Source organism: Pristis pectinata, chromosome 7 (genome assembly GCF_009764475.1).
Source record: "Pristis pectinata isolate sPriPec2 chromosome 7, sPriPec2.1.pri, whole genome shotgun sequence".
In the NCBI taxonomy this organism is placed as follows: Eukaryota; Metazoa; Chordata; class Chondrichthyes; order Rhinopristiformes; family Pristidae; genus Pristis; species Pristis pectinata.
In genome coordinates this window covers 103,310,486-103,334,029 of record NC_067411.1, presented here as the reverse complement: position 1 = coordinate 103,334,029, position 23,544 = coordinate 103,310,486, and the positions used below count along the sequence as shown (strand labels likewise).

The 23,544-nt window shown below is 39.5% G+C and overlaps 1 protein-coding gene across 6 annotated transcripts in view; it reads left to right on the top strand.

Annotated features, from left to right (window-relative positions):
- Positions 1-21,768, top strand: part of ccdc125 (coiled-coil domain containing 125) — a 34,230-nt gene extending 12,462 nt beyond the window's left edge. For 2 of the 6 annotated variants that reach the window (XM_052020586.1, XM_052020587.1), the window contains 8 exons: positions 5,062-5,139; positions 6,309-6,394; positions 7,653-7,735; positions 8,873-8,988; positions 12,134-12,262; positions 14,916-15,090; positions 15,814-15,950; positions 17,272-18,125. In XM_052020586.1, coding sequence (XP_051876546.1) covers positions 5,062-5,139; positions 6,309-6,394; positions 7,653-7,735; positions 8,873-8,988; positions 12,134-12,262; positions 14,916-15,090; positions 15,814-15,950; positions 17,272-17,526 — 1,059 coding nt within the window. In that variant the 3' untranslated portion in view covers positions 17,527-18,125. Of the gene's footprint in view, positions 1-5,061; positions 5,140-6,308; positions 6,395-7,652; positions 7,736-8,872; positions 8,989-12,133; positions 12,263-14,915; positions 15,091-15,813; positions 15,951-17,271; positions 18,126-18,329 lie in introns of those variants that run through there. The other 4 variants (XR_007956711.1, XM_052020588.1, XM_052020589.1 and 1 more) reach the window with 4 other exon arrangements.
- The last annotated feature ends 1,776 nt before the right edge of the window (positions 21,769-23,544 follow it).

The following is a 23,544-nucleotide window of genomic DNA, read 5'->3' as shown; positions in this document are numbered from 1 at the left end:
TGTTGCTTATGAACTTCCACTGATCTTTTGGGGCTCATGTTGTGTAAAGTAAAGCCTAAAGCGACTGCATAATCTGAATGAATATACAGTTGATAAATCAGGGAAAACTAGTTGTAAAAAGGAAAATATAAATCCACTTGCACCTCAAAACACTGAAGCTATATTAAGTGGTAAACTGTAACTATATTGGATACAACAACACATGTCAAAGTTGGGATACTCTGTGACTCGATGTGAAATTGTTTTTGTCACTGGCCTCCTCCTTTGTAGCAGCTAAAGGTGGTGGTGTTGAAGTTTGGTCAGTTGATGCAATGTATTTCGTACTTTGTACTTACTATGACTAGTGATGGAAAAAATAGATATTCAGTTGAGGAGCTCAGACAAAGTGCACCATCTGTACTAAAGGTTGTTACATTCCTTTAGTGTTGTTGAAGCTGTACCTAAGTTGGGGAATCAAGAGATAGAGGGCATGGGTTTAAGGTGAGAGGGGAAAGATTTAGTTGGAACTTGAGGGGCAATTTTTCTACACAAAGGGTGGTATCTATGTGCAATCAGCTGTCAGAGGAAGTGGTTGAGGCAGGTACAATAACAACTTTCAATAGACAGTTGGACAGTTACATGGATTGGAAAAGTTCTGGAGGTTATGGGACAAACATTGGCAAATGGGACTAGCTTAGATGGGGGGGTTTTGGTTGGCATGGACCGGTTGGGCGGTAGGGTCTGTTTCTGTGCTGTATAACTGACTCTATGTAGGAGTCGGGTAAATATTGAATTGCAATCCTGACATAAACATTGTAGATGGTGATGATGTATTTTGAGTAAGATGGTGAACAACTTGTCAACTTCCTTTAGCTGTGATGAGGTAGTATGATTCGCGCATTTAAATGACTGCTCATTGTTTACCCCTGAGATGTTGATGGGATGCTTTGTGATGGTGCTACCACTTAAGGCTCTTTTTTTCTCTTGTCTGAGTTGGACATGAACTAGTTTTGTGTATTGTGAATGCCACCATTGGTTGCCAGCTCAAATCTGAATGTCATCCAGGACCTTCTTTGCTTTCTCCATTATTGGAATTATTATGAGTAGTTAAAGAGTAACCTGGATTTTCCTGACTGGGACCATGCCTGCACTCCCTGCCTGTGCTCCCCATTCACCAGAACTTCGTCATTGCCTGACCCAGGTGATCTCATTAGCCCAGGTGTTAAACTGAGGCATGGTCCAACTGACGTAATCATATGATATGAGTTGGCTTGCGGATCCTAAGATAGATCTAAGCGGTGAAGGATCTGAGAAGAAGTGGTGCAAGATCTCGCCAAGCACCTACTCTACCACTGCACTCTATGGGGACTCCATTGGCAGTGAGCAGTCAGGAAATGACCAATGAAGCTTGGGCAGTAAGTTCAGGACTGCAGCATTGCATGGGAGTACCAAAGCTTCTCAGCAGTTCGGAATGTAGGCAGGAGTTGCCAGCAAAGCATTTCTAAATTATGAAGAAATTGTCTTTTTTATTGCATTTGCTACCATTTTAATTCTGCAACATAATCACACTGTCAAGATGACTCAGGCTTGTACTTCTTTCTTTGGTGGAAGAACTTTTGGTCTGTTCCAGTGCACTCCTATGGTTGTTTCGACCCTCATGGTAGAATTTCAAATTGAGTTTGAGATTGAGAAATTGGGGAATGAAACTAATGTTCTAAACTAAGACAATTACAACAGTGAAGACAGTTGACTAAAGTGGACTAGGTAAATAGATTTGAAGGATAATGTGATAGACATATTTTGTAAATCTCAGTAAAACTATATCCCAGTGAGAACGAGAGGCACAAGGAGACTGATACACCATCCATGGCTAACTAAGGAAGTATCACATTGAAAGGAAAGGCAAATGTCATTGGGAAGATAAGTGGTGGCTCAGGGTTTTGGGAAGTGTTTAGAAACCAACTAAGGATTATTCAAAAAACAGTTGAGAGGAGTATGAGTCTAAACTAGCAGATAGTATATAAGCAGGCAGTAAGAGCTACAGTTGAATTATGTTTTTAAAAAAGAGAGTATCTAAATGTTAGTCCCTTGGAGGATCAGACTGGGGGGGGGTTAATAATAGCAAATAGAGAAGTGGCAGAGATTCTAAATAATTAGATCATTCTTCATGGTGGAAAATAAGGGGAGGGAGGAACTTTAAATGAATTGTTATCACTAGACAAAGTGTACCAGGCAAACTAACGGAGCTGACGGGTGACAAGTCCCCTGAACGTGATGGACCACGTATAGGATGGAGACAGAAAGCAGGAAACTCTTGGCCAGTTGGTTGTTAGGAGGGAATAGCAGGACATGTAGAAAAACATAAGGTAGTCAAGTAGAATCAATGATTTTTTAAAAAAGAAATACTGAAAAATTTGCTAGAGTCCTTTCAGGATGTAGCAAACAGGGTGGATGAAGGGGAACCTGGATGTGGTGTACTTTGGTTTCCAGTAGATATTCTTCATCTGGCGGAGCTCATCTTGCATTTAATAACGATGAACAAGAACTCCACTCACTTTTTCCGGCAGCAATTCACTTGCACTTCTAGTTCAGTGTACTCCATTTAGTGCTCATGATGTGATCTCCATTACATTGGAGAAAAGAAGCAGAGATTGGGTGACCATTCTGCAGAGCACTCCTGATCACACTCTCTGAAAGTCTGAACCCATAGCTTCCAGTTACGTCTCATTTATATAATAGCAGGCAGTAAGCAGTCAGTAAGAGTACAGAATACTCTACCCCACTTTGACCTCTGTCTTTGTTCTTCCACCAATGCTCAATGTGAGCTTGGGTAAATTGGTTTATTATTGTCACATGTACCAAGGTACAGTGGAAAACTTTGTTCTGCATGGCATCCATACAGATCATTTCGTTATATCAGTGCATTGCGGTAGTACAAGGGAAAAGAGCAATATTAGTAATTCTTAGAGTCATAGAATTTAGATTTAAAAGAGTAGACGACTATAATAGAAGTAATGAGTAGATCTGCAGAGAGCAGCTTGCAACAAGTTGCCCCTCCAGCACCATCTTGTGCAAAAAAAACCCTGATCTTCCTGTCTGGGTACGTAGAAGTCCTTGGAAGTTGAAATCAAATTTAAAAAGTGGAATGATTATCTGAATTGTTAATTTTTTTCTCACCATGGATGTGACTGCACCTCTCTGTTTCAGTTTGGTTTTTTTTCTTTGTGGTCTTCAACTGGCATTTTTTACTTTTCAACTTTAGCTGGCATCCTCTCACAGACAGTCCTCCTTGTACTTTCTTGTCCCTCCCTTGCAATTTAACACATTTGTTTCCTCACTTTTTCGATTCTGTTGAAGGGGCTTTGATCCAAAATGTTGATGTATCTTTGCCCACTGATGCTCTTGACCAGATTACGCATGCTGATGCTCTTGAATCTGCCTTGCATTCTCTGGGTTCCATGGGCTCTTCCAACGGCATGACAATTTTCCTATCCAGGTTGAGGCCTCTTGTGCACTGAAACTATTTGTATATTTGGCCATGTTTGCTTTAGTGTGGTTCAGGTCCAAAGGTTTATCTTACTCTGCCGTAAAACACCTATAGGATGCCCACTGGGCTGTCTCATCGTTTCATAGAGTTGAAGATAACCTGTTGCTGTGTTATTGGGAAGATAAGTCTGAATTAGGCAATGGGACAGCCAAGAGCATATAGAGAATTAAAAGATAAAATAAATCATAAACATAGTACAGAATGCCCCAGAGAGAGGGTTAATGGATAAAATAAACCATGGGTAAAAAACTTGTAGAGTGCCTTTGCTGTAGATGATAATCTCAACAAGGCAGTGAACAGACTAAAATAACGTAAAGCCTAACATAGTGAAATAAGTTGTTTCAAAAGGAAAGGATTTTATTTCTTTAACATTTGAGTGTTTATGCCCTTTTTTTGTAATGGCAAGCCATCTACATTGTTCATTTGCATATTGCACATAAAACATGGAAATTGAAAGACATTGCAACTGTCTTCTATTTTATTAAGGTTGGGCTATTTAATGTGTAAGAGAAAAGAACTGACATTGGGTACAGTAGCCATTGCAGAGAATTGCAAGTACAGCTGGAAAGATCATTGGAGTACCTCTTCCCTCCATCCTGGATATCTACAACACACGATGCACACGCAAGGTCTGCAGAATCATAGATGACCCTTCTCATCCCTCCCACGACCTATTTGTCCCACTGCCATCTGGCAAGCCGTACCAGAGCATCCGGGCCAGAACTACTAGACTGTACAACAGCTTTTTCCCCCAGGCTGTCAGGCTCCTGAATACCCTGGAGACAGTTTCAGACAAATGCCGCATCAAAAGCCCTAGTTTGCACAACGGCGTATAAGAACTTTGGCTGCTGCTGAACATGTTTATACAATGAGTACAACACACTGAGTTCTGTATTTTCTTCTTTCAACTTGGTTTTGCACTAACCCTGCACTAATTTTGTATTCTGTATATACCATTTTTTTGCACTATTTGTACTTGCACATTTTTTTTGTCTGCGTTTATTGTTTGTCTTTTTATGTATGTCCTGTGTTGTGTGAGTCTGGGGGAAACGACATTTCGTTCCTCCATGTGTTTTTATAGCACATGGGTGAATGACGGTAAAGTGACTTGACTTGACTGATAGTGGATGAGTTAGTGTATTATCATCCAGAGGTCTCTGCTGCACTGTGGTATATAAATTCAAGTAATTAAATTTGCAGTTTTCTTTTAACAATTGTATCCATGGAGCTGCTGCTCTGCTGTGGAAAATTTTATCTGGTTCACTTATATCCTTCAGGAAAGGGAAGCTGGAGTCTTTGCCCAATCTGGCCTATTATTGACTCTTAACTACCTTCTTGGTTCAGGGCAGTTAGAGATGAACAATAAATGCTGACGTTGCCAGTGACATTCAGGTCTTGGGAACAAATTTTTCTCCCACATTATAATAATGTCAAATTTACTGCTCTTAAATTCACAGGTTTTTAAGTGCTTTATTTTTCAAGAAGTAGAAAATAATAAGCCATGTATGTTCTGACACTTTACTGTCTTTAATCAGGCAGTGCTCGATAAGGCCACAGTTCATACAAAGACTTTACTGCAAAAAACAGGAGAACGAAACAAGATTTTAGAAAAGGTATGCATATCTGCAATCTTTATTCTCATTGTAAAATGTTAACTGTTTCAACAAAGATAACCAGCTTAACTTTATGGTTCATCCAAGAGCCTCTGGTATGTTCATATAATGAAAATACTAATATCACAAAGGTATTCCAATTAATCAACCGTAGCCAGCTTTGCTATTGAAATCATAATTATGACTTGTTATATTTTAAACAATCCAGACAACATTGTTTCTTCTGTAATAAATCTGTCTTGTTGTGGTCTGTTTGCTTTCTTTTCCATTTATTGTGGCTGGTCTTTGTATTTGTGACTAATGATTGAGTAATGCATCAGATGCCATTACTAGACAACATTCCCATTCCATTTGGTTGTTTTAGGTACCAGAGGTGACATGATAGAAAAAATAATATGCAAAAAGTTATGATTTGGAAGGCATTGCTGGAAAGTGATGGAAGAGGATTCATTAGTAACTTCTAAAAGGGATTTGGATAAGAACTTAAAAGGAGAAGCTTGTAGTTTTCAGGACTAGGAAGGGAAAGAGTGGTTAACTGAAGAGCTCTTTCATAGACCTGATTTCGGCACGATGGGTTGTTGGCTTCTTCCTGTGCTATGTCGCTGTCTGGTCCTGCAGACTAAATGAATCCATGGATGAGTTGTTGCAGAGACCGACCACGGGGAAAATAAAGGTTTTCATTCTTATGGAAAAGGATAGATCAAGTTATTGATTGTAGCATATCAAAATGTTAAATCTGGTTTCTCCTAAATATTAGGTAACTATCTAAAGTACTCTCTTCACACTGAGAATTACATAAATTTTAATGGCTAAAATCAGCTAGGTACAAGGTTAATCCCTCATTGTACACTGTCTATCTTGGTCATTATTTTGTCTTGAGCCACTACAACGCTCCCTCCTGTTTGTTGGGTAGTATTTTTTTGTTTCAAAATTTATTTAATTTTGTTGGAATCTTTTTTTTTTATAATTTGTGTCTTTTCTCAGTGTTTACTAGCTGGGAAGGTAAAGATGATGCAAGTCGTCTGCTTGTTTGTAACATCCCTGATGTTATGGACATGGATTTAATTAGGCAGGATTTTTGAAAGCGGATACAGAGGATTCGGAAAGCTGTGCACAATATATTTTAGATTGGCACAACACTTGATGATTTTGTGTTTTCTTTGTTACAGGAAGTGAATATATTACAGTGGGAAAATGACTTCAAACAAGATAAATTTAAACATTTGGAACAATTCTGGGTTGAAAGACTTGAAAGGTCAGCAGATTTGTCATAAGTATAGTTTAGTTGTTTCGTAGCCCCACAGGAAAAATAATTTTTTGTCTGAAAGTGTTCTCCAAGGCCAAGCACAGTATGCTGTGTGTCACGAACCAGCAACAAAGAAACACACTGAGCATGATTAGTGTTAAAAACTATTTTATTAATCACTACTTATGATAATACGTAAAATAAAAGTAAAATGTTAGTATGTTAGAATTCAAGAATGTTAAACCTCGAACGTTAACCCCAAAACTAAACTCGTCGTGTGTGTGTGTGACAAAGTCCAAAACTCCCAGTTCCTGAATGGTTCTTAAAGTTCAGTTCCGCAAGCCATAAGGTGAAACATGAGCAAGGGCTTCTTCAACAACCACCGTTGTCTGAAGATAAGATGTAGATGTAGAAAAACATAGAGAGAGTACATACGAAATCCAAATGTTCCACGATGGAACCCAAACGACACTTCAGTGTTTACTCGGTAGTGACTTCCTCACTCCGAAAAGCATCCGAACCGTGGTCGTCCACACACAAATACCTGTTTCCTTCTACAGGTCAGCAACAAAGTGAACTCCACCGGATTACTTCCAACTTCCATACATGGATTTCAGTGGCAAACACAGTTATTGTTTCTCATCCATCGATAGAGAAAACAAGCAGGCTGGTGTCTCTCTCCCTTCTCTCTCTCTCTCCTTCTTCTTCTAACCTCTTCAACAACGTCATTACGTCCTTTATCTTCTATTGACGTAAGCACGCCCCACACACACATACACACACACTCTCTATCTTACAGGGACTTTCACTGAGTCCATAACATGTGAATGAATTGCTTTAATTCTCAGGCCTCCAGGAATGCCAGTAATGCATGTTTTATTGTGAGATTTCTGTTCGTATGGTCATCTGTTTGTGGTTATTTCTTGGTCCTTGAGCCGGTGTGTTACTTGTGCCTGGTTACCTCCTTCAAACTCTCAATCCTCAGGTGCACAACTGTAGCATTTTCAAGCCCTGGACATTCCTAGTTAAACAGTATGTATTTGGTTAGACTAATATATTCAGTTTATGATTGCAGCAAATTGAGTTCAAGGATTCTGTCTCTACTAAACTATTAATGTTTATGATTATAGCAAATATGAATAATTAATAGGGACTGCTTTGAATTGAAGTGTTAAGTAATTCACAATCATTGGCTCATTTCTGTTAATTCAATTTACTTAGCAAGTGTTAATGTGAGAACACAACAAACCAGTTCTTTTTTCTGTAGAACGTGCATTGAAAATACTGAACTTGCGAAAAAATTGGAAGCAAGAGATGGTGAGATTCGGGATCTCAAATCAGAAAATACCTGTAAGTTTAGTGAGCTCTTGTAATGTTGCATCATTTCGTCAGTCCCTCTCTCCCACTCCTCCTAACCCCTTGAGGACGGTTGACATGAATTACTTGGTGTATTATTCACGTGTGAGTCTTGACATTGAGTGCTGGTAGACTGTTCTTGATGCAATATTCATGCAAATAGGCTTACATGAGTGGCTAGCTTGCTATCTGAAGCAAGGTCATAGGGCAATACAGCATAGATACAGGCTCTTTGGCCCAACAAGTCCATGCCGACCACGGTGCCCACCCAGCTAGTCCCAATTTCCTGCCTTCGACCCATATCCCTCGAAGTCCCGCCCCTCCATGTACCTATCCAAATGCTTCTTTAATGATACTGTTGGTGTTTTGATTGTTTAGTAATTTCCTCATTCCTAATCCAGGGACGTTGATGCCAAATGTGGAGACCTTGCCACTACTTGCGCTGAATAAACCTGCAATTTGTACTTAACGTTTTGATTTTGATGGTTCAGCTGCTAGTTTGCTGACCCAGTAGGAAATCTCAGAGAAACCTTTTCTCCCCAGCTTCATTCAGCCGTTGTTAAAACTGCCCTAAATGATGTCAACAGTCCTGTAAAACACACAATTTGCCTCCAGCATAATCTTTGTTATCACTGGTTTGAGAAATGACTGTCCTCATTTAGAACAACTAGAATTTATTAAACCCCATTTTCCTGTTTAAAGAGCCAACATTCAAACTGAAGTCTGAGCTCTGGCTGAGATTTATGGCTTCCTGCAATGCAGAGTTCCAGCTACTCAAAGGCTGATTCTGAGTCAGGCGTGCCTTAGTGTTGTCTTGGAAAGTGTCTGAACTCCTTGCTGCTTTGTACAGAAACTATTTCTTCACCAGTTTTCCAGGCCCCTCTGCACCTGGAGGAAACACTTTGTTAATGCCATTAAGAGGTATTGAAGCATATTTTAGGCTACCATCTGTATGCATTGATATCTATGGTTTAAAATCCATTATTTCCCTAAATTATTAGAATGTTGTTTAAAGGCTCCATTGTACTGATAGATCTGGAAACATTGCAGGTTAACTTGCGGCTAATTTTGAAAATTCAATTTTTTTTATTGCCTTCCACAAATATTTATGATTGATTGAACTTTTCTTAGTGTTGAGCCAGCAGTGTTCAGAACTACTAGCAATGCTCAATATAAAGGATCAACACACATTCGAAAAAATGTTGCCAGCAAACATGAATGGCTTTACTGAGATTACAGCATTAGAGGTAAAGATTTCTATTACATTATTTTGTGTACCATTCATTGTTTATCATCTGTTTTCATCTTACAATTAAATGTAAATCAAGATTTAATGCTCAGTACCATGGTTACTCTAAAATCTGAAGTTTCTTGAGAACTGTGGTAATGCATTTCTGGATCCTTTTGTTGGTTACACAGTGATGCTTATACTTATCCATATGTGGGTCATCTGCAATTTTGAGTTTGCTTTTAGAAACTACCTTGGATGAAGTCTGGGTGCCAATTGCTCCCCACTTCTGAACACCAGTGTAAGTGTAGCCATACAGTGTGCCTGAAGAGACAGGCTGGTCAGTGGTACTGACTGGAAGCACGGAGGAAAAAACATTAAAGGAAGGAAGCAAAAATCACTAATTTGTTAAATTTTCACTGTATAAATACACAGTGCTAGTCACACAGTGCCAGGGGAATTTTTTTCCATTAGGCAGGCAAAGCTTTGATTTAACATTTTATCTGCAGTCTTGCAACTGTAATAATAAGGCGGTCAGGTTTGATTGTGTGCTCAAATGTTTGAGAGGATTTTGCACACACAATGACCTTCTGACTTTAAGTGCTTCCTTGGAACACAGGGGTTATGCACAGGAGTAGCTCCTTTGGCCCCTTGAGTCTGTATTCCCATCTGCCCACAGTAACCTTTCGCCCTCTTATCAAAAATCTATTCACCTCTGCCTTAAAGATATTTGGAGATTCTGTTTCCACTGCCCTTTTAAGGATGAATGTCCCAAAGACTTGCGACCTTCTGAAAGTAAAATACTGCATGACTTCTGTCTTAAATGGGTGACACTTTATTTATAAACATTGACTCCCTAGTTCTAGATTTCCCCACAAGAAGATGCCTTCTCTCTGTGAATATCTCTCAGGACCTCATACATTTCCATTAATTCTCCTCGGTCTCTCTAAACGCCATCAGATACAAGCTTAGCTTAACCAACCTTTCAAGACAATTTGCTCATTGCAGGTATTTGACTAATAAAACCTTCTCTCAATTGGTTGCAATATATAAGCATCCTTCCTTAAATAAACACACCCTAGGATGTGGCTATCAGGTTTAGGGGTTGGTTTGCCCAGTACTTTTCATGTAGTGATTGTTTTTGGCTCTTCCCTCCCTACAGCACCTGGATTTTATCTGATGGTAGTGGGATATTTTAATCTCTTCTACCATGAATGGGCCAACATAACTTTTTTAGACTCTCTGCCACTACTCTATTTGCTGTTATTAATTTCCAGTTTTGTCCTCTAAGGGACCAACATTTACTTAGCCACTCGCTTCCTTTTCTTAATAACTTTAGAAGTTCCTACTCTGTGTTTTCTTTCATTTGCTTGTTTAGTCTTGTCCTCTATGTTTTCTCTTTATAATTTGTTTAGTCATACTTTGTTTTCTAAAAAAAAATTCACAATCTACTGGCCATTACTAGTCTTCACAATATTGTATGAATTTTATTTTCAATTTGATATCATCCTTAACTTCCTTAGTTATCATGGATGATGCATCCTTCTCCTGGAGCCTTTCTTTCTCACTGGAATGAACCTTTGCTGAGATTTATGCTGATGTTCTGCCTTATCATTTAAATCTACTTTCCTAGCCAACCTTGCCCTCGTACCATTGTAATTGCCTTTATTTTTGAATCAGAATCAGATTTCTTATCACTGACATATGACGTGAAATGTGTTGTTTGCAGCAGCAGTACAGTGCAAGACACAAAAATCTATAAATTACAATAATACATAAATAGTGCAAAAAGGAAAGGAATAACGAGGTAGTGTTCATGGACCGTTCAGAAATCTGATGGTGGAGGGGAAGAAGCTGTTCCTGAATCGTTGAGTGTGGGTCTTCAGGCTCCTGTACCTCCTCCCTGACACTAATTTTGGATCCACGTTTCTCACTCTCAAACTGAATTTGAAATTCTACCATGCTAAGATCGCACTTTCCTAGGGAATCCTTAGCCACAAAATCATTCATTAATCACAAAAAATAAAAAAATTGCCTGGTTCCTATACTTGTCGGTTTAAGAAACCAACTTGAATGCACTCAGTGAACTCTTGCTCAGGGCTACTCTTGCCAATTTGACTTGTCCAATCTATCTCTTGATTAAAGTTGGCCATGATTATTACCTTTCTTACAAGCATAGCAAATGTTATAGTGTCTAAATACGGTTCCTACCAGTGACTTCCTACATTTGCTATTTCTCATCTCCGCCCAAACTGATTGTACATCTTAGGCTTCTGAGCCAATGTCGTTCCTCATCATTTATTAACAGCAGTACTCCGCCTTTTCTGTCAGTTCTTTCCAATTGTTATACACTCCCTAATATTCAGTTCCCAGCCATGGTCACCTCACAGCCATGAGTCTGATTGTACCCGTGTATTTATATTTGTGCCATTGACTTAGTAATCTTGTTACAAATGCACTACGCATTTGTATAAAGAGTCTTTAATTTTCCGTTATTGTTTTTCCTTTGATTCTGTGCTGGTGCACTCTTGTGATCTGCCCTTTCATAATCCAGGTCATCCCCAGGTTACAGCACTGTTCTGTTCCTGTGAATTGTTTATGACAGTTTGCTAGTTGGAAATGCTGCTGCAGATCGATTCTCAGGTGGCAGAAGGTGCCTGCAACCCTACAGGAGCCAGCAAATCCATCCTGCCAGTCTCCCAAGCGCTCGTCCATATGTACGGGCTGTACCTAAGTCGGGTGTTTGAAAGCTGGGGAAGACCTGTACGCTCTGATTATCATTACACCTGCTATTGCCCTGAAACTACTGCTTTCTCCTTTCTCTTTGCCTTCCTTTACCTGAACCTTTTTTTCTATTTCCAACAGAGAATTTCTTCCTTCTGATCCCCTCAGGTTCTCATTAGCTTCCCAAAGTATGCACTAGGACACTATATTATCCTTCTGCATCTCAGAACTCCTGCTTTTCATTAAATCTCTGATTGTGGTGGCGGGGTGGTTCTGTGTATTGGTACACAAACTGCTAACCTTGCACATTTACATTCCAGCATTATATGACCAAAGCCTGCCCAATGCTAAGGGAGTATGGGCTCCTAAACAATTTTGATAAAATAGACAATCATTTAGCCATTATGATTTAGCTGACAATATCACTCACATCAGTTCAGATTCTTGTTGTTGTTCTTCAGCTGGGAGTGCTTGGAGCTTGTCACTGCAATGGCATTGGAGCGGAGCCTTGTGGCTGTGCCAGGATGGCAGCTGCTACCCGAAGGCAATTGTTGGGGCTGCAGCAAGAGGTTTGTTGCTTATAATTTGTTGGAATAAAAATAATTTTGAAGTTTTTACGCTGTATCATTTTTACACCAGTAAAAGTCTTTTCATCTGCTGTTGAGACCCCTGAGGTTGATAATGCAGGCTGCTATTTCAGACTGTAAGCATACATTGATTTTATTGACTTTATTGAAGAGCTTATTCTAAGAACAAATTTTAAGCAAAAATCTATTCTTTAAAGCAAGATAGAAAATGCTGGAAGCATACCCCAGGGCACACTGAGAGAAGCAGAAATAACATTTCAGACCAATGACTTTTCATTAGAATTCATCAATATCTTTAAGAATAGTCAGGAGTGAAATTCCTTGATACTTTGTACTGCCACTTCCACAGAAGCAAAGATAGGGGTAATGGGGTTCACCAACTCTTAGCCAAAGTTACACTGGCACAGCCCTGAGGAAGTTTGCCTCTTAATATTCCATAGAACAATATGGCACAATACAGGCCCTTCAGCCCACCATGTTGTGCCGCCCTTCAAACCACACCTAAGACTATCTAACCCCTTCCTCCCACATATCCCTCTATCTTAAATTCCTCCATATGCTTATCTAACAATCTCTTGAACTTATCCAATGTATCAGCCTCCACCACCACCCCAGGCAGCGCATTCCATGCACCAACCACTCTCTGGGTGAAAAACCTCCCTCTGACGTCTCCCTTGAACTTCCCACCCAATACCTTAAAGTCATGCCCTCTTGTTTTGAGCATTGGTGCCCTGGGAAAGAGGCGCTGGCTGTCCACTCTATCTATTCCTCTCAATATCTTGTGTACCTCTATCATGTCTCCCCTCATCCTCCTTCTCTCCAATGAGAACAGCCCCGGCTCCTTTAGTCTCTCCTCATAATCCATACTCTCTAATCCAGGCAGCATCCTGGTAAATCTCCTCTGCACCCTTTCCAATGCCTCCACATCCTTCCTATAGTGAGGCAACCAGAACTGGACACAGTACTCTAAGTGTGGCCTGACCAGAGTTTTGTAAAGCTGCATTATCACTTTGCGGCTCTTAAACTCGATCCCCCGACTTATGAAAGCTAACATCCCATAAGCTTTCTTATCTACCCTATCCACCTGTGAGGCAACTTTCAGTGATCTGTGGATATGAAGCCCCAGATCCCTCTGCTCCTCTACACTGCCCAGAATCCTGCCATTTACATTGTACTCTGCCTTGGAGTTTGTCCTTCCAAAGTGTACCACCTCACACTTCTCCAGTTTGAACTCCATCTGCCACTTGTCAGCCCAGCTCTGCATCCTATCAATATCCCTCTGCAAGCTTCGACAGCCCTCCACACTATCCACAACACCACCAATCTTTGTGTCATCTGCAGACTTGCCAACCCACCCTTCCACCCCCTCATCTAAGTCGTTAATAAATATCACAAAAAGTAGAGGTCCCAGAGCCGATCCCTGTGGGACACCACTAGTCACAGCCCTCCAATCCGAATGCACTCCCTCTACCACAACCCTCTGCTTTCTACAGGCAAGCCAATTTTGAATCCATACGGCCAATCTTCCCCAGATCCCTTGGCCTCTGACCTTGTGAAGAAGCCTACCATGCGGAACCTTGTCAAACGCCCGACTAAAATCCACGTAGACCACATCCACTGCACTACCCTCATCAATCTTCCTGGTCACCTCCTCAAAGAACCCTATCAGGCTTGTGAGGCAAGATCTTCCCTTCACAAAGCCATGCTGGCTGTCCCTAATCAGTCCATGATTCTCTAAATGCTCATAGATCCTATCTCTTAGGATCCTTTCCAACAGCTTATTCCCTCTTAGCTCTCACATAATTAGTGAAATAATAATTAGCTTGATCTTAAAGCTGCTATTTACATACAAGAAGCGACTTTGTTAGACTAATGCGTGAAGTGTTCTGCATGTACATATTAACAGAAAGCAAAGTATCTATAAAGGTCTCTTTAGGTTGCAGAGATAGCATAATACCAACAACGTCTAACCCAGAGGGCTGTAGCAGGGGTAACCATCAAGAAGTGTGTTGCACAGATTTTAAAAAATTGACGATTTTGATTGGGAAAAGTTGCAACTCGAACATATTGTAATACTAATAGATATAATGTTGATTATATTCCCAAAAGTTTGTACCCAAAAAGGGAAAGTGAAAATACTTGTTGAGAAGGATGCTATAAACCACCATCTGGACTTAGATTTGTTTCTGATGCTCAGCTCACAAGATGAGGTTTTGTTATTTGTATTTCTTGAGTGATTTGGGGCAATGAAATGTTAGGACTCTTGTGACATAATAAAGGAATAAATAATCTTGGTTTAATTTTCAGGAAAAATATGAAACAGGTAATGACTGAATAAGATGATTTGTAAAACTCAGGAGATCTACCCACTTTTCTTTGACTGTTGAAAAGCTTTGGCTTGCTCAAGAAGAAATTAGATGTCAGAGAAGATGCCTGAGTTTTAAGTTCACCTCCCGTTGCCCCTGTTCCAGGAATGAACACCTCCCTCAGCAAGTCTCTGAAAATATCTATTGTCCATGATAAATTCATCAGTAAGTTGAGGACAAAGAGGATGCAGTTTCTCTGGCGTTACAAGAATACCTGAAACATTATGCCAACTAAGTTATTTTTTCCACGTCTTATCTCAAACCCTTAGATTGACCTTCAGAGGAAGCGTGAGGAAGAGGCACATCTTATGGCTGATGCATTTAGAAGTGCTTTTGAACATCAACTGAAAAGGACAAATGACCAAACTCTTCGAATTACTGAAGTAGGAAAACTGCATAGAAAATATCTCAAGAAAGGGCTCGTATGGACACAATCCAAAGGAGGTATGTCTGTGATGGGGATGTTGGAATGTAATAATGTTATTAGGGCAGATTCTTTGCTCAGACCCTCCCTGATCTGGCAGATAAGCCCGTACCTGGGCTCTCCTGAATGTAGGCTGAAGTTCAGCGGGGCACATTCCCCAGAATATGGAGAAGTCTGCCACCTGCCCACTGCATCTGCACCAGGTGGGAACTGCAGACCTGCTGACTATGAAAGCTGTCACTGAAAACAAATGTTTGTGAATACTTTTGACTTATTGTTTAAAAAAAAGTAAAAAGTACACACACGCTTAAAATCAATGAGAAACATTTCACCAAGCTTAACTGAGTAAATCAACGAGCTCTATTTGTCTCTCTCAGCAGTTGATTTGCTCATTCATGTTATTGGGTCCACTTTACACTGGCTATCAAAGCCACCTGTCATTGCAGCTGGCTCCCCTGCAATGCTGCGCTTCATCCACGTGATGAGGGTAGGGCTGGACGAAGCAGCTTGTCCTTAGCTTCCCAAACTCAGGCAGCAAAAATCTGTCCTACATACTCCATTGAATAGTGGGACTTGTTCTATATTTAAACTGCCCAAAATCTTATGTCCAAATGTACATGTCAACTTCAGTCATAAATCAATTCAAACTTTTATAGAATCTTCCACTTTTGACCAATGTTGCCCCATATTGCATTGATCTTGCATTAATTCCAGATCTTGCTGTGTTTTCCACACCATTCCAGATCCTGCTTACAAAACAGAAGTGAACCATATAACACTTGGGCAAAGGTTGAAGGGGCTGTTCAATTCCTCAGCAGACTATAAGAAACTGGAAGTCTTGGATGACCCACAAGAGGTGCTGAGGATGCTTATTGACTTGGTCTGTATGCTTCCAATATTACCTCTCATAATTCACTGGTGCTGGGGAGAACAGATCCCATCGACTCTTGCATCAGATGTTCAAGTGTTAAATGAGAATTTATTAAATGTTATTTTCTACTCATTCAATATTAAGGGAATGCTAAGAGTCAAATGTTATTACAATATTTTGCAAATGCTGCAAGAGCAGATAAAAAGTATATTGTGCAGTTTTCTTTCTTCAGAGCCCTCCTCTAATGGTTGAATCATTGACATTTCATTCGTGATCTTTCATTGTTTCATAATTGTAGCCATCTTTCTCTGCTCAAACAAAATTATGTAGAAGACATTACAATGAAGAAGTGTATCTACTTTCTCAATTTTAAAACTTTTGGTAATTTGGAGCACAATAGACTTTTTGTTGTGGTATCTAGTTTGCTAAGGAGTAAAGATATGTCTACCAAGTACTTGTTTTCATAAGTGATTTATATTGATATTACTCAATAACATGGAGCTCACACCTCTGAAATCATAAGAATAAATTTGACAGATAATTGGCAAATGAATTTAAATAAGTAAATCTGAAGTGCACGGTATAAGAATGTTGTTGTTATTAACAATTTATATCAAAAAAAGACCCAAGAGCTTTGGCATGCATAATGTTCAAAGTCACAGCAGAGATGACAAAACCTGCAGATGTACAACCTTGTCAAGCCAGTAGGATGCAAAATAGAGCAAGTTACGTCAGAGATGTAGCCAGATTACATTTTAATAATTCTGCTCATTTCTGATCTGTGAGAGGCTCTGAGACGATGAAGGGGGATAGGTGTGTGGATACTCCCAGTTTCCAAGGTCTCATCAAAAATAGACTCAAGAAACTTGTGTTCAGAGTTTGCAATAAGGCATCAGCCTAATATATTCTGAATGCAATGGTAGGGCTTGGGTCCATGATTTGACATGAATGACGCTGTTGACTGAGCCATGCTCACATTTGTACTTTGTATTTCCTTATCCCTAATTACACTCAGGTGTTGGATCAATCCCATTCCACAGACTATTTCCTCTCACATGCCTCTCTGACACCTCCCCACTTCTGATTGTCCAAACTCTAACCATCTTGTCTTTGGGATGTAGGAGGGAACTGGAGCTCCTGGTCGGGAGGGGAGGAAAAACAAGAATGTTTAAGAATTAATTGGAGATATTCCAATTTGGGTCATTCTGGCTGAATTTGATGATTATAAATTGCTTTTTAACAGACTTGAATTAGTCATTAGATATTCTCTTTTTTGTATTCCTCTGCAACTGATTAAATAAAATTCTATTTGTCTAATTTCTCTTGACAGTTAAATGATAAAGAGGAGGCTCTGGCGCATCAGAGGAAGGTGAGCTATATGTTGGCACGAACAATTGAAGAACAAGATCACAATAACTCAAAAAAGGACACCCCAACTATTGATGGTTCTAAAGTTCTTCAATGTCAAAGAAGGTCTCAAGAATTCAAAAATATTTCTTGCCCATCAGTTGATCAAAGCGTAAAGGAGCACAGAACTGTTTTGAGGACATATTCTTTTCCTCCCAGTTACTTTACAGAAAGATAAACAAGATGTGGAGAATTTTAAAAACAAACTTTTTACAGCAAAATATTTAATGGAATTAGATGAAGCACTCCTTGAAATGAAGTGTGCTGGAAATTGCGGACTAATGAATTTTACGTATTTTTTAAATAATCTCTTCAAAAGCTGTGGACGTGTTAAATTTGTGACTAAACAGTTTTTGTTTTCCTTTTCACTGGAATATTATTAGTCCATTTTTAAAAACTAGTTCAGCACTTACTATGACACTGGGTGGAATGACGTTTTCACACTTTATTGTATTATGACAATTAAATATTATTTACCGTATAATCTAAACAATGAATACAAATCTGGGAAAATCATGATCAAACCAATGCCCTGGCCAAAGAGACAAATGGAGCTTTGTTTTCGGGTCTGGTCACTGAGGAGCAGTGGGAAGAAGGCAGGTGACAGACACGTGATGGTCCAGGTTTTGAAGATCTCAGTTTTGTAAAAAGACAAGTGAAATTTGGGTTCTGCAGCCTTGAAAGAAAGTACCTTGAAAGGTAATTTTGTACAGAAATGTAGTATTGTTAAAGATCTCTAAAATTATTGCAAATATAGCTAACGGGTAAAAAAGCAAACTTAATATTTTGCAATTAATTACTTTTGAGTGTATTTTGTTTTACTTAAAGTCAGTTTGCACATACCAAGGGCACACAGACAGCAATACAATAATTGACTTGTTAGTCTGCTCTACATCAAACAAGTTATAGGCTGATTTTTGCTCATGATGACGTTTTTTTTAAAATGGGATTTTGCCAATAAATTTTCTGTTATTTATTGAGCAATCATGTGGCAGAAGAGAGGGAGAAACTTCAAGTAGTAATCATCGTCACTGGTGAAGAAGAATTGGGCAAACTAATGAAACTAAAGGCTGACAACTCCCTTGAATCTTAAGGCCTTGCTTTCAGAGATGGTGGATGCATTGGATGTGAGCTTCCATAATTCCCTGGATTCTGGGAAGTTCCCAGCATATTGAAGAAAACAAATTTATTGTCTCATTCAAAAAAAAAACTCAGTCCCTTCTTAAGTCAATAATCAGATAGGATAATTTGGAGGTGGAGGATGCAGATTCTGCAAAACAATAGAGATGTGTGGACAGAAATTTGTCAGATGGAATATATGTGAGGAAGGTAGAATGTGGTAGGGAAAAATTAAAAAGCAGAATATTGTCAAAGTGGAGTGAGATTACAGAACGTGCGCCGTGATATTAGCAACACTAAAGTTGGCATACAGGTACACCAAGAAATTAGAGAGGCAAACAGAATGTTGGTCTTTATTGAAAGGGAGATTAAACTGGGGAGGGTAGTTTCAGAATAACAGGTTGCCCATTCTAAGCTACAGGTGAGATTGAATTTCTTCTCAGGTTTATCAGTCTCTGAAATTCTCTACCCCAGAGTGTGGTGGGGACGGAGCAATATTTTTGGATTATAGGTGAACTTAGAGTTAAGGGGGTTGAAGTTGTGTCAGCCATGATGTTAAAGAGCAGAAAAGAATTGAAGAGCTGACTGGCCTGTTTTTGTCCTACCTCACTTGTTATTACAGATTTACACTTGTTTTATCAGTGCATCTGGGTGTAGACCAAACTTCTGAAAACTTGATAAACCCAAATAATTTACTTACATGAAAAGCAGAAGCATAACTATGTAGCCAGGATTTATTAAGATGAACTAATGTTTCTGCTGGTCCCATTTGAGATCCACAGCTCCTGAAACCAGTGAAATTACAGGAAAACTACAGGCATTATGTGGCTTTGGTGAAACAGCCTTGTAGAGAGGAGGGTGGTTTGAACTCATCTAGAAAATCACCTCCAAGTGGTTTCAAATAAAAATAGATGAATTGTTTTTAAATATATATTTATGAGATCAATTTAAGATCATCCTTTCACTCCAGTTTTAATCTTCATAAAATAAACCTGAAATTTAGCAGTAAAAACCCAAAATGGTGAACAGAGATGATAGAAGATCTCTGTATCAGTCGCATGTACATCGAAGCACACAGTGAAATGCATCTTTTGCGTAGAGTGTTCTGGGGCAGCCCGCAAGTGTCACCACGCTTCCAGTGCCAACATAGCATGCCCACAACTTCCTCACCCGTACGTCTTTGGAATGTGGGAGGAAACCGGAGCACCCAGAGGAAACCCACGCAGACACGGGGAGAACGTACAAACTCCTTACAGACAGTGGCAGGAATTGAACCCGGGTCACTGGTGCTGTAAAGCGTTACGCTAACCAAGACCTTAACCATATTTTAAATAGTTTGATTATCATGTAACCTAAACAGAAATTGATTTGAAATAATGGTTTAATATCAGATTTTGGTGCCGACAAGTGATTTTTAAGTATGTGAAAGGAAATTCCGTTATCACAATGACCTTTGGATTTAAATCCTTCAATAAACTGAGATTCCACTGCAGTTTAAGCACTGGTAGGACATGAACCTCAAATATAATCTTCTTAATGCCATCGTTTTGTATCATGCAGTTTTGGTTTATGCCTCACAGTTCTGCCAATGAAACTGTTGATAACAGGGAAGAGACAGGTTAAGTTTGCCAAAAATCTCGAAAGTAGCAAGATTACAATGAACTAATGAAATAAAAGATGGTTGATATAGAACCTCATTATAATCAATCAGTGACAGTGGATCACCTGCCTCAGTTGTCTTCGACATGACTAAAGAAAAATCCAGTTTAAGATAATCGATTTTAATTGCTTTCTTCAAAGTTTATCTTTTGAGGATTAAGTTTGATTGCGAAGTATGTTTTTGTGAACTGTACTAACTTTGAAAATATTATCCTTTGGTTTTGAAATTGATGTGGATTGTAAAGCTCAATAATTTCTTGGTAACTAGGTTCAATAGAGTAAGCTGAAGAGATTGCAGCTTTTTTACTGCATGTTTTTATTAGTTCTGCATGGTTAACTTCTGAGAAGAAAGATTGTCACATTAAGAACCTTTTAATTCCCCATTTGACTTCCCATTAGTTTCCAGCTAATGAAGTAACTGGGGAATGTACACATTGTAACATGTAAGAGCTCATTTACCCACAGCAGTCTCCTATCAGTAGCAATATGGAAATAACCAAATGGTTTTGTGCTATTGAGGGATAAATATTGGCTGGGACAATTTAGCTCCCAGCTAGACTTCTCCTTCCAGTTTCAAGTTTTATTTATGATTTTCTGAGAGTCGATACAAAGTCCCCTTACTTGGTTGTATATTCCCCCTTCTAAATCAGCTACCTTTTGTCTTACCATTTGCTTTAACCATTTTATTAATGTATGTGTGGCCACATTTGTTTTTCCTTGCCCCCATGCTATTTTAAATTCCATGCTATACTTCTGTAGAGCTCAGATGTGTTTAATTGTGTGTTTAATGATACTTTATGCATTCAACAAGTGGTGTTGGTATTTACTTAAGCGAATGTTCTATCAGTGGTAATGTCTTTCACTCAACAATGGGTCCATAATAACTGAAGTAATCAGGGTTGCAAGATATGGCCCTTTTGTCTGGGGTGCCTCATCTCATTACACAGAGCCCTATAACCTGTCATCACTGGTGCACCACAGGGTTGGAGCCAACCTAATGAAGACCACCTGATGAGGATGCACATGACTGAGACCGATGTCAGACATCAGCCTTGTACTGTGATCAGCATGTTGTGTTGTGTTCAGGTTAGGGTCTCCTAGGGACAGCATTGCTCTGACAGTGGGCAAGTGACTGAAGAAAATTACATTTTGAAACATTACATTTTGCATGGTTAGTCCAAAATAGGAAGGCTTGAAGCTTACACATTCAGAAATTGAGAAAAGGACCTCCACAATGTTTTTTATTCATTGTGTGACCTCCGAGAAGAAAGAGACCTGCATTTGGAAAGAGCCTTTTACTTTCCATTAGGTCTTCTATTAGATTTCAGTTAATGAACTACTTCTGAAATGTAGTCACTCATAACGAAATGTACATGACAGCCAATTTGCCCACAACAAGCTCCTGCAAACAGCAACAGAACAATGTGTGCGTAATGTGTTTGTGCTATTGTGGGGGAATAAATACTTGCTGAAACAATTTAGCTTCCAGATAGATCTATGCTTCCAATTCCAAAGTTTATTTTTGATTCTCTGGCAGTTGGTTTTATCTTTTTCCTGTGCCCGATTTATTATGTGCTACCCTGTGCTGTTCCAGTTTTCTCCTCTCCTCCTCTCTGTATGCAATTCCACTCTTTTATAATTTAATCTCTCCTCTCACCCTAGTATAGAGAATTTCCCTTTTACTTTTGTTCTTTCCCTACGTTTTATTACTGGTTCTCATGCAAGGTCATTGATTTGAAAAAATAACTGTTTCTTTGTTCACATGCTGGGTCTGACCTGTTAAGTATTTTCAGATTTTTAGCATCTACAATATTTTCCTTTCATGCTACCACCGTGCAGTGGCTGATACTGCTGCTTTAGGATGATACAGGTTTTTTGTAGGATGCTGTTTGGAAACCAGCAATAATCTGATGATTAAGCTTTGGAGACCAGCTTTCATATTATATCCACTTATGCACTTTGCAATGTTACTAATAAAACCTTGGTCAAATTTGCAGGCATTGCTAAATTAATGGGTGGAGTTTACAATCAGATGAGTCAAGATCTTAATGAGTGGTGGTCCTGGCACAAGGAGCTGAAAGTCATACTCCTACTCTTAATATGTACTCTAGGAAGGATATGGTGGCTTTGGAGAGGGTGCAGATTAGTTCGATGGGCATTGTGGTCAGTGCAGGTATGGGGGGCCATAGGGCCTGTTCCTGTGCTGTTCTATGTTCTTTATAGTCTTTGCACCCAATGTATTCTGATCTGAGACAAAATGCAGGGTTTGAACCTTGGTCCAGAAAGTAATTTGAGTAGAGACCAGAGCTCCAGTTTGAATTCTGGGTTGATATAGAGTAAGCATAACAGTTGTATGGATTTTTCTGCAGGGTGATGTAGTCACTGACCGCATCTCTGAGCCATGTGTACGTATGGAGAGAACCTTAAGATTGCACAAGGAACAAGATAAAGCTGGTGTGGTGGAGCTTATGAGATTATAATAAAATGCTGAAAGGAGTGAAGTTGAAGAAATTTGCAGAAATATGAGGTTATCTTACCCTGCCTCAGCTTATCTACCAGAGAAATCTGCATATGTGTCTCATCTCAGTCTTACATCAACTATCCCTTATTTTGAGACTATGGTCACTTGCTCTAAGTTCATCAGGCAGGGAAAATATACGCCTGGCTCCAGACTCCAGGCGTATATTTTATAAGAGGTGACCTCTTTATATGAGGTCACCTCTTATTCTTCTAAACTGGAGAAATTGGTTTATTGTCACATGTACCAAGGTACAGTGAAAAACTTGTCTTGCATACCCTTCATACAGATCAATTCATTACACAGTACATTGAGGTAGTACAGGGTAAAAACAATACAGAATGCAGAATGAAGTGTTACAGTTACAGAGAAAGTGCAGTGCAGGCAGGCAATAAGGTGCAAGGTCAAAACGAGGTAGATTGTGAGGTCAGGAGTCCATCTTATCATACCAGGGGACTGTTCTATAGTCTTATAACAGTGAGATAGAAGCTGTCCTTGAGCCTGGTGGTACGTGTTTTCAGGCTTTTGTATCTTCTGCCCAATGGGAGGGGGGAAAAGAGGACTTCCGAGGTAGGTGGGGTCTTTGATTATGCTGGCTGCTTTACCAAGGCAGCAAGAAGTATAGACATGATGTGCTCAGCTGTGTCTACAACTCTTGCAGTTTCTTGCAGTCCCAGGCAGAGCAGTTGTCGTACCAAGTCATGATGCATCCGGTCAGGATGCTTTCTATGGTGCATCAATAAAAATTGGTGGGTGTCAAAGGGGACATGCCAAATTTCTTTAGCCTCCTGAGGAAGTAGGGGCACTGGTGAGCTTTCTTAGCCATGGCATCTATGTAGTTGGACCAGGACAATCTATTGCTGATGTTCATTCCTTGGAACTTGAAGCTCTCAACCCTCT